The following is a 12230-nucleotide window of genomic DNA, read 5'->3' as shown; positions in this document are numbered from 1 at the left end:
TCCTGCCGGCGCGGATTCCCCCTCTTTGAGTGCCCTCTATCCCTCCCTTGGGTTACCACAGGCACCCGGCCACCTGCTGGCTCCCTGCCGCCGGATGTTAGGAGTATCCACTCCTATCATGAGTGCACTCTCTCCGGAGGGATGCCGGAGGGGTATAGGATCTTACCCCTTCCATCCCTCCTTACCTTTCTCTCTTTCTATCCTGGTGCCGGTCCCTTGCCGTCTCTACTGCCGGCGATAACCGCCACTACCTCAGGTGACATTCTTTCATAAGATGCCTCCCCCCTCTAAGACGTCAGCCTTCCATGTGCCGGAGGCTGCCGCCTTCCATCGACTTACCGCCGACGTCCCACCCTTCATTTTACCTAGTAACAGCCGGCCGACTTTCGGAGTCGGCCACCCGCATGCCGGCATTGATTGCCGGCGATCTAGGTATAATACAACCATATACATATCTATCTTATGAATTGATCCAAGGCTCACCATGCCGTCAGACTTCGGCTGCCGGAGCCGCCACCCCCTGCCGACGACCCGCCGCTGTGCCGGCGGTCGCCACTATGGTATTATCCTTATAGATACTCATTGTGTCTGCCTTGATGCCTTCCACCCTGCAGGACCGGCCTCCGGTGTGCCGTTGGTCTGCCGGCACCCTCATGAGACGTTAAGGGACATGTACCCCTTCCCTGGCTGCCGGCAACATGCCGACAGTCAATATACTGCAGCCAGATGCCTTGGCCACTTCCATATAGGAATTGTCTTACCATCCAAGATTGTGGCTATGCTGTTTGATTGCACATTACAATAATTCCAGCATACTCTGTGTATCTTAGTGCAGTCGATTGCCGGAACCTACATTTAATAAGGGGCTTATCCTATGCCCCCTCTCCCTCAGGGATCTGAGTGGTCTCAGACCCTATTACACTCTGTGGACAATTCTTGTTAAAAGCCTAAGCTTGGCTCATCCATACGGATTTCCCTCATTGTGACCTTCGGGCACAAAGGAATTGTCTACGGATAAGGTTACGGTAACCGGCTGGGCGGGATTCACAAGTATGTGTCTATCTACTTCCTTCCCCGCTCATTAATCTTAAGCATTAATATGTTCTTATAATTAAGTTATTCTTAATTTTAGATTAAGTTATCCTTAATTTTAGAGTAATGTAAGTCATTCTCATGCCTTCCATGTACTCATGATCTCTTTCTTTTACAGGAGGAGTATCTGAAGTGTGAGAGTAACTTCTGCGGGGTGAAGCGCCCGGACTTCTACGGGCACAAGGCGTGCCGGACCCATGCCCCCTGCGCCGCCAAGAAAGGCGACTTGAAGTATTGGGACCCGCAGAGCTGTACAGTCTGCAAAAGTCTTCTTGTCGAAGCGTTCGACGATCCTCCTTCTGCGGAGGCAAGGGACATTGCTAGGGAGAAGCTACGCAAATGGGTGCGTGGCTTCCAGAAGAACGCCATTGGACTGTATCTTCCCAACAAAGACTTGAGGGCCTTGCTTTTCCCAAAAGCATCAAAAGATTCAGTGGTCCCCCTTGATCAGATCCCCACCGTCCAGATCGTGGTGGAACCTGATGTAGTCATGGCACAGTCCATGCGTGAGTGCCATCTTGATTCCGACAACGTGGAACGTATGTCGGAAGTGTCGGAAGAGACGGAGAAGAACCTCATGGGCGAGGAACTCGACTATGAGGAAGATCAGGTGGAATACCCTGATTCGGAGACCGAGGTCGCTCCTGCTCCCCCAGCAACTCCTGCACCGTCCGAGGAACCTGTTCCTTCGACTTCTGCCACCCCGGACCCTCTTCCATCGGCCACTCAAGAGGTCTTCAAGATGCTTGAAGCCCTCATGGAAAAGAAGCTACAAGAAACTCAGGAACAATTCCGGACGACTCTTGTCAGCTTCAAACAACCGAAAAGGATTTCGGTTAAGGACCTCCCCACCTGCTCGGAAGCTAACCCATGGAGATACGCCGAGCATATGCCAATTACGACCGGCAAGATTTACATCAGTGAAAGGGTTGGCTCTATCTTGCTGGAAGAAGTGGAGTTCTTCCCAAATTTCGAGGCTTATCCGGACTGTTACGTCCGGCTCAGATCCGAACCAGCCTCAAAGGAGGAGACCGAACCAAAAGAAGTTGTTGTGTTCGATCTCGCGAAGGCCCAAGCTATGTTAGCTCAGGCGGTGAAGAGTAGGGGTTTCACTAACTCCAAGATGCCGGCGCTTAGCAAGAAGCATCCAACCTTCGTTGCGCCAAATTCTGCGACCTTCCCCTTCATCGAAAAGGCCTTCACAGCGGTCATAAAGGCAGTGGAGGAAGGGAAACCTTGCCCTGCACTGGAGGAGTGCAGACCCTTCTCCATTACTCTTCCCCCCGATGATAGGCACTGGAAAGACATCCAGTCGACCTTCACGGTAGGGAAACTGGAGCCTGATGTAGCCGGTCGTCAATTCAATGAGGACCTCCCAAGGCTGAACGATCACCTCCTTCGTAGGGAACAGGATACGAAGGAGAGACTCGCCGCGTCGTTGTCCCATCAGGTACATCTTGAACTCATGGCCGGGGATTATAGAGTCCCGGACTTTTATATGGTCCTAGCTAAGTCGCACCTGGCGACTGTAACCAAGGAAGTCCTCTCAGGATGATGGCCCTCAGCCTAAGAGGAAAGCTTCAAAGCCCAAACCCCAGCAACGTCAACAGAGACGACAGTTTCCGGGTCCCGCTACTCCCCAAGTGGCTACGCAGCCGCAACAGACCTTTCAATTGGTCCCCCAACCGGTGGTGTCGCAGTCGCCGGTCTTCACCCCTGCATACGAGCAACACTCGACTACCTTTCGTCCCAGAGGTAGGGGCTCAGGCAGAGGCTCCTGCAGAGATTCTTCTCGCCGTCCCTCCAGAGGCAGAGGAGGAAGGGGAGCTAGCGGCCAAGGTGGCAAACCCTCGGGACACCAGAAGCAATGATGTGCTTCCGGTGGGAGGAAGACTCCGCCAATTCCAGGATCGTTGGACCTTCGATCCCTGGGCACTCAGCATCGTCAAGAAGGGACTGGGCTGGAGCTGGACTCAACCACCCCCAGCCTTCCTGCAATTCTTCCAACAGTCATTCCCCCTCCTGGAAGAACCTGCTGTTTAACTCTGCATAGAACAGTGAGTTACTTGGGACTTTAACTCTACGGGTGCCTGTGTTGACCCTCTTGTGATACATAGTGATTTAATGGACACTTAGTGTCTCTAATAGACTGTTCTTACCAAGGTGAAATGTCATAGACTTTACATGAGTGCCACATACCCTAGGGCATGATGTGTTTTTTTTTTAAAAAGAGTGACGTTCCTCTGGAACTTGTGTTTCTAAAAAGTAAATTTTCTTTTCAGAATCAAGATTAAAGTCTTTATTTTCTATGTACATTATTCTTTTATTATTGTAAATAAACTCTATATTCATTATTGTAATTACTACCATAATGATCTGCAATCTTAGAAATAAAATGTCTATTTTATTCCATGTGCGTCTCTCTCCGCTCCTATTCTTTATCAAGAAGTATACGATTGTTATAGTTTCATTTACCCCTTTTTTCCCTGAAAAACGAGAAGAATAATATAAGTAATTATGTTATATGCTCACTCATGCCTTGATGATATTCCTATTCGAATATTAACCTTTGTCCTGTCTCCGAGACCAGATCGATCTCTCCTCCAGGGGGAGTAGTAAATGTTATTTACTTACCTATGCTTGATAATATTCCTACCCGAATATTAACCTTAGTCTTGTCTCCGAGTCGAGCGTGAACTCTCCGCAGGGTGAGTAGCTCTTCAATGATCGCTTCGAGATGTTCCTATTGTCCACCAGGACTTCCCTGCCAGGGGGGCAGGAAGCTAGTTCATCTTAGAATCTCTAGTAAGGAAATTTTCTATAATACTGTTCGAAGCCCTTGGCACTTGGATTAAAAAAGGGGAAAAATTCCACGATACATTAATTCTCTGGTACACTTCCATCAGGACGTCATGGCTTGAGCCCAAATCTATTTTTGGGTGAGATAGCCATGACGTCCTGATGGACCCTCCCGTCTATTCTAGTTCAGCCTTTCAGGCCCCTCCCTGACCTGCTGTATCATGGAGATTAGCAGAAGCTGAGCTCAGGATGAGGACGGACGTGACGTCATTTAGCAATGGCGCCCGTTTGTTTACGTCTCGAGTACCAAAAGCAGCCACGGATGAGTGTAACTGTGGAACGGCTCCTCAGTTACTCAGCCACCTTTCCATATCGAAGTGTTAACTCTATATGGGGTGTAGATAGCTATGTGGCATGTTAATACATGCGTCCCCTGTTGATATACGATATCCTAGAGGGAAACCTTTAGGGTACTCGCACCAGAAGTTAGAATTCTGTGATAACCTTTAGTTTAATTCTCTGGGAATATCCACTGTAGTTAAATATACCCTAGGAAGCTACTGAAGGAACCTTCCATCAGGACGTCATGGCTATCTCACCCAAAAATAGATTTTTCGCTTCGCTCAAAATCCGTTATATATATATATATATATATATATATATATATATATATATATATATATATATAGATTTGATCTGATTGATTTTGTATTTAAATGCTGTTGTTATACTTTTATGAGTAGGCCTAGGTCTAGGGCTGGCCTGCAATTTGTGAATTCTCTCCGTGATACCATGTGGTTCTTCCTTATAACTTAGTCACTTACTAAATGAATACATGCTTTATAATATTTTTCACACATGATTTCTCAATGATGTATCAATCATGTGTAACTTGATAGCTGTAGGCCTATTGAACAATTGACTGACTATTAAATGTAGGCCTATAAGTCCAAAGAGGAGTCTGTCTATCTGTATATTAACTCTAGGCTTTGTATGTTAACTCTTAATTAATGGGCTAAAAAAATTCACATCTAGTGGTAATGGATAATAAATTGTTGTAGTTTTATTGATAATATTCATTTTAAACCACAAAAGAAAAAATATTAGAGAATTCTTTGAGAAATCTCATGATGTTAGAGGGAAGTTTACCTTGAATGAACCACCCATAAACTTCTACTTTAACACTACAAGCGTGTGTAAAATCTGTAACAAACCTCTGCATTATTATTAAGAAAGTGACAGTGAGTGAGAGTGGGAAGTGAAGGTCGTCAGACTGAAAGTATAAAGGATTTTGGGTAAAAGACAACGGTTTTGAGGTCCGTAGAAAAGGTCCTGGTTGTTTTATATTCTCTCGATTTTCGTCTTCATAATAATGGAGTCTCAGATGGTAGTGTTTACATGGGTGGAATTGGTCGATCACCGCAATCCACCTGTCAGGAGAAAAGTTATAAGTTTTTACTTTGATCTCATGTTTTTTTTTTTTTTTTTTTTTTTTTTTCTTTTTCTGTAAGTTAGTGTATGAACATGAGTCGTGGCACGATAATGCAACAATATCGAGCATACTTTGTAGATTTGAGATCAAAGCCCTCAGAAGAGTATTGGGAGTTGAATGGCAGGAGAGGATTAGAAATGAAAGTATGAGAGAGATTACTCGAGTGCCATATTCGGATATCAAGGCGAGGGGTAGATGGAGATGGCTTGGGAATGCTCCTAACACTGGAGTGTAAACTGATCACCAAGTTTTCACATGATTAATCATTATAACGGACAGGTCTGCATAAGTATTCTGAATATTATATATATATATATATATATATATATATACTGTAGCCTATATATATATATATATATATATATATATATATATATATATATAGCCTATATATATATATATATATATATATATATATATATATATATGTCATCATCATCATCATCTTCTATGTCTATTAACGCAAGCCGTCTCTATCTTGAGCTTTTAAATCAATACTTCCCCACTTTACACTTCATAGTTCTCAGCCATGTAGGCCTGGGTCTTCCAACTCTTCTAGTGCCTTGTAGAGCCAAGTTGAAAGTTTGGTGAACTAATCTCTCATTGGGAGTGCGAAGAGCATATCCAAGCCATCTCCATATACCCCTCACCATGATCTCATCCAAATATGGCACTCGAGTAATCTTCCATATATTTTCATTTCTAATCCTGTCCTGCCATTGAACTCCCAATACTCTCCTGAGGGCTTTGTTCTCAAATCTACAAAATCTGTTGGATATCGTAGCATTATCGTGCCACGACTCATGTTCATACAGTAACACCGACCTCTCTAAACTGATATATAGCCTCATTTTTTAAATATAATTTCAGTAGATTTTATTTTATAAATTTTCCTCAACTTAGCCATTGTTTGATCTGCTTTTTTCAGTCTTTCATTAAATGCAAATTTTAAAGATCCTGTATATATATATATATATATATATATATATATATATATATGTATATATATATATATATATATATATATATATATATATATATATATATATATATATATATATATATTGTATCCCTTTCTGAGTGGGGATACCTTAATGTTATGAAAGGGTTTGTGTATACCCATGATCTGCAAAGCTGTATCAGTCAGGGCCACCCATATTAGGTTGGTTTTCTGGGAGCGATCAGACTAAAAAGTCCCACCATCACCAATCCACAGTGGCCAGCGTGGTGATGAAAAAGAGGAAATCTAAGACTTGACTCAAAGCATGTCTGAGGCCTTTGTAATGTAGTGCACTAGAAAATGTTGCATTTCTTGTTGCTGTATATATTGTACATATACATGTGTACATAGCCTACATACCGTCAGAATAATTGCTAAAATAACATGATACTCTACTTAGTTTCATTTGATTCACTTTAATACGCTGAGCTGGTAAGACTTGTGATTTTACAACGTAATCAATGTGTTATTCAAATTACTAACTGAACAACAAGAACCGTGAAGCATATCTTTCCTCACCTCTTGTCCCTTTGTATGAATAGTTTTAAACATCCAGTGCCTTTCATTATTAACTAGATAATTGAACTGTATAGATCAAGACTAATATATGGCATTGCATCATGAAATACTGTACTGATACATCTACTGCGACTTTGACTCAACGGAGGACTATGATAATGATGGGCTCTCAGTTTCTGCCACCTAACCTCCCTCTCTTGTAGCAATCTTGGACTCTTGGAGGAATAATAGTAGCAACACATCCACTTCTCTCCACCAACATAACACTCAGTTCTGATCCTCCCCAAGAGGCCTCCCCACTATCACTCAGTTCATAATCTAAGGAGAATTTTACTTTTTTTACTTTAAGGGATATTTTCGTCTTCCTATCACACAAGGAAACTCTGCTAGTATTTGATGTTTCGCAGACAAGCTTAGGGAATTATAGGCTATCCCGAATAAAGGTCACCTGTAGAGTTATAACAGTTACCTTCCTGCCAAGAAGGTCCTTTATGATTTTATGTCACATCATTATTCATCCAATCTGCAGTGAAGTAAATGGAATTCATAACGGTATTAACCAGATTACTTCTTTGCTTAAAGTGCTATTTTCCTGGTCCTATCAGACAAGGAAACTTATACGTACTAATACGTACAACAGGGCCTACAAGATCTGTTTGTCGTATATATGCTTAAGTAATTAAAGCATTACTATTCCGTGTTAATTGACAACTATACAATTTCCCTGTCTTACCATGGAAGCCCAGTTGCAGATATTAAGACCGTCGTCCCACAGCGTCTGAGGCTGACAACTTTCAGAATAGGCAGTTCCCCCTGAGCATTCACAGAATTTCGAGCAGTCTGAAGGGTCAGCGAGATATACAGGCGTTGGTGGATCTTGAGCTGGGCACTGCTTGGAGACTTCTGGGTCACATGGTATTAATGATACATCCGCTCTTCGAGCCCAGCATACTGCGCAGAGCATACTGGTCAGTAGTATGGCTGCTAAAATTCTTGACATCTGGGAAGGATACAAATAATAATGCATGTATCTATGGATATAGCATATGTGTACATCGATATATTGTCGCCTGAATGATTGACTGATGTATCTTTTACATGGATATATTTTATAATCATATGGGAGATTCGCATAGATATCCTACAATAGATGCCGTGAGACACATATTTGCCAAAGGTAGCACATACGTGAAGACTGCAGCCATCTTCCCCACGGTAGAGATGAGCGTGGCTAGAATGGTATTCAATGCAAATAAATGTCACACACACTGTTTATCGTAAAATATGTGCATACCTCTTTGAGATTTACCTAGCTTCTACTTTGATATGTTTCATTGAATAAATATACATCTGAATGTTATTATTTATTGATGTATATATATATATATATATATATATATATATTTATTTTTGTATATATGCATATGAATACATATATGCTCCCTAAATATTTGTATATATTCATATGTAGCCTATATATATATATATATATATATATATATATATATATATATACAGTATATATTGTGGAAATTCTTTCCACGCTTTATTTTAGTCAACCCCGTTATTCCATTTTTTATTTTTTGTTTGTTATTTTCTGGGTTTTACGCATCTCTTTTTTTTCTTTTTTCCTTTGTAACCTTCATTATTATACCCTTAAATATTCATTGCTGCTAACACGTCCATCATTCCCCTGTAATGCTTTACCTTTCATCACCTCATTCCTCTGTAGATGATTTTATCTCATTTCGTGACCTCACAGTACATTGCTTGACGATGCAACCGTCCGTCGACAATTTTTAAGAAAACAGCACTTGGTTGCGTTCCGTTCCAAATGCTCTTGAAGCTTTGGATGTTTAACCACAATTGGTTTGTATTTAAGTAACTCTTTAATTTGAGTAACTCACTGATCTTAGCTTATTGCTATTTACATCTCAGTACCTATTTATAAGTCTGTTTAGCTAGGATTGTTTTCTGTGTTATTGAACATCACTAAATGCCACTTAATTTTTTTGCATATATATTAATTTTTATAAGCCAGACTGTAGGATTTCTTTATAATTACTTTCCCCTGGAGTTTCAAGAATGATCCTTGTATTTATAAAAAGCACCCTTCACCGAACCACGTACTCATGAAAATTTGAAGAAGAAGAACTCTACCTGTTCGAACCAGCTCACCGACGGGAGGAAGAAGCGTGTGAGCGGCCCACTTAAAAACGAGGAAGCGTGGAAGACGGACGTAGATATAGCCTCTTCATCTGTGACGTCGTTAACATAGACGTCGGTACAACTACCTGTTGGTCAACCAGTTACTGACCAACAGTATGCAATACTTTGAACCATTATTTAGCAGATAGACATACGAAGATAAAACACGACTGTGCAGAATTGAAGATGCACCGTGTTGTTAACAGTTTACAAGATGCTTCCACTTCAACGACTACAATCAACCCTCAAGAGCGTGAGTTCAAATTAACGGTGCTCAACCTTGGCCAAGAACTGTCCCCCTTTTTTTTCTAGCCTTTATTTGACGATGTGCACATTTAGCTAGGAAGTCATGTTCAAACTGTTTGGTTTAATCATTCATGGCGTGTCCATTAACATAAGTTGTGTTCCCGTTCCCCTCTATCAAGTTTGAAATTTTATTGCCCGAGAGGAATGTGTTCAAAGTAGTGAGTAGAACTTTTGGTATTATTTCAGCCACTATTTTTAATTTCATTGGTTGATTAGTCATTTGATTATTGATTTACGATTTAATTGATTTGACCATTTTCTTGGCATTTTTCATTTTTCATATGCCATGCGGTCTTTATTCAAGTTTCAATTAGGTAGTTTTGCTGTTTTTTCCTGTGTCAGTTAGGTGAAAATTGCTGGTGTACTTTATGGAAATAGACACCATTTTTAGGTTAAAATTATTAACTGTTTTTAACTTGACCTTTACATTTTGAAATGACTAAATGAGTTATCACATGAGGTGAGATATGACTTAAGGGGAAGTTTATATTTACGTCAATCTAAAGCTATCGGTGTCAATCCTTTATTGTAATGTTCTACGGTATTGACTTTTACAGTATTGCTCCCCCTACCTCTTTGTGAAACTGTCGTTAACGTAACTGATTCAGTCCAACCACACTTGATTGGGATTTACTATTCTGCGCCCTGGAGTAGCGTCTGAACATCAAGGTGATATCGGTGCCGACAGTCTCGGTATAGAATAATCTTTGGACTTAAACGTGTGTAGGGAAAGCAAACCGTCTTCGTTGCGGTTCTCTAGTTTGTCAAGTGTGAGAGTGTTGGCGCTCTATCCTTCAGGCTCGGGTCCGGAAATCAGAAACGGGGAGGCCTTTCCCGGAATTATTTCCCACATATGTGTAAGTATATATATATATATATGTGTGTGTGTATGTGTGTAAGTATATATATATATATAGCCTATACATATATATATATATATATATATATATATATATATATATATATATACATATATATATATATATATATATATATATATATATATATATATATATATATATATATTTATTCTTATGAAGCTGATCTAGCGTAAAGTAAACAGTTTATTAATGTATTTTATTTATGTTTTCATACGTGCATTGAAGAGGTGAATAGCCAGCTCTTAAGATGAGTTCCTCTCATGTAAGTATAAGTTTTTTATGCAAATTGCGTAAGACGTTCATCGTTAATTTCATTGTATTTTTCATTCAAGTCAGTATATGCAAATTTATGATATTTTTAAGAATTAACTTTTTATTTCACATATTTTATTGTGAAGTCTTATGTAATCCGTTAAGTGTTAAATGACCATATGAAATATGAGCAAGGGCTTATGTAAATGTTTTTTTTTATATTTCTATGAGGTATTGCATCATGTTTGAGAGAAAATACACAATTCTTATATTTTGCCATATGCTTTGGAAGGTTCTTGAAGAACCCAAAGTTAGGTTCAGCTTTTTTTTTTTTATTATTTCAAGGACAAAGGGTGAGTGGAGCTAGCTGAGAGAGAGCCGTCTCGCGATTGAGTTGGTACACGTCCGAAAAAGTAATTTTTGTCAACCTTACGCCCTTAGGCCAACCCCCAAGCTTCCAGATCTGGGACCTAGAATTTTCTGGAAGTAGCTAATTCATATATATGCAACCCCCAGGGCTGTATTGGAGCAGAAGAGAAACATCCATCCTGTGAAAGAGCCAAAGTGCATCCCTCACTCTCTTTCAGAGCCTTTAATGTGTCCTCTCCAAAGTGATCACCGTCAATGACCATAGATGTCAGGATGCCAAAAAACTTTAAATCAATCAATCTCTGAAGTGATTCTGTGCCCCAACGTGAAACGTGTTGAAACGATACGAAAGCCCAAAAAGGTGATTTTGAATATGTTGTGTTGTGATGAGTGTTGGTAATGTGTAAAGTTTTATAACCGGCCGTGTGCAAGAAAATATGTGAAGTTAGTAAGTTTATCAGTTACTTTATGTAAGTTCTTTAAGAGTTTAAGCATTAGAATGTAATTATTTCTTTTGTCTTAGTTTAAGATTTTATTTGGACATAATATTTCAAGTCGAGTGATTATAGAATTTTCAGTGTAATTATTTCTTTTGTCTTATTCTAAGGTTTATTCAGATTTAATATTTCGAGTCAAGTAATTATATAATTTTCAGAGTGTAACCTTTTGGTCTTAATCCAAGTTTTGTTCAGACTTAATATTTCAAGTGATTTTTTTTCTTTTTTATTGTAAAATCTTTCAAATTGTTGTAATTTATATAGAATATATTTATTTTTATAAAGAGTGTATTATACCAATCACCAGAGTTTATTTCATTCTCGCTCGTATCCTGTTAATGAATCGAAGTAAGAAATGGTTATGAATAATTCTTAAGATTAATTACCCAGTTTTGTTTTGAGAGTACTTAAGAGACCTTTGGATATTCAGTGTTTTATATATTGCTATCTGAGAGTTATATAATTGTCTCGGAGCACGGGTATTAATATTTTCAAGTGTAACAGATTTATTTTTTAAAACAAACAAGTGAGTTTGGAACTCCAAGAGGTTGTGTAGCTTGTCAGCCGTAATATATGTAATATTATATTTTGGTCCCCGACATGGGACTATAATATTATGATAATATACATATATATATATATATATATACAGTATATATATATATATATATATGTATATATATATATATATATATACAGTATATATATATATATATATATACAGTATATATATGTATATATATATATATAATTTATATACAGTATATATATATATATACATATATATATATATATATATATGTATATATATACTG

General features: G+C 39.2%; 1 protein-coding gene across 2 annotated transcripts in view; it reads right to left on the bottom strand.

Annotated features, from left to right (window-relative positions):
• Positions 1 to 4923: 4923 nt before the first annotated feature.
• Positions 4924 to 12230, bottom strand: part of LOC137650055 (peritrophin-1-like) — a 7930-nt gene continuing 623 nt past the window's right edge. For both annotated transcript variants that reach the window (XM_068383089.1, XM_068383090.1), the window contains exons 2-3: positions 7636 to 7902; positions 4924 to 5321 (exon numbers count right to left, since the gene is read on the bottom strand). In XM_068383089.1, coding sequence (XP_068239190.1) covers positions 5286 to 5321; positions 7636 to 7902 — 303 coding nt within the window. In that variant the 3' untranslated portion in view covers positions 4924 to 5285. The remainder of the gene's footprint in view (positions 5322 to 7635; positions 7903 to 12230) is intronic.

This window comes from Palaemon carinicauda, chromosome 11 (genome assembly GCF_036898095.1).
Source record: "Palaemon carinicauda isolate YSFRI2023 chromosome 11, ASM3689809v2, whole genome shotgun sequence".
In the NCBI taxonomy this organism is placed as follows: Eukaryota; Metazoa; Arthropoda; class Malacostraca; order Decapoda; family Palaemonidae; genus Palaemon; species Palaemon carinicauda.
This window is presented reverse-complemented; position numbering and strand designations above follow the sequence as displayed.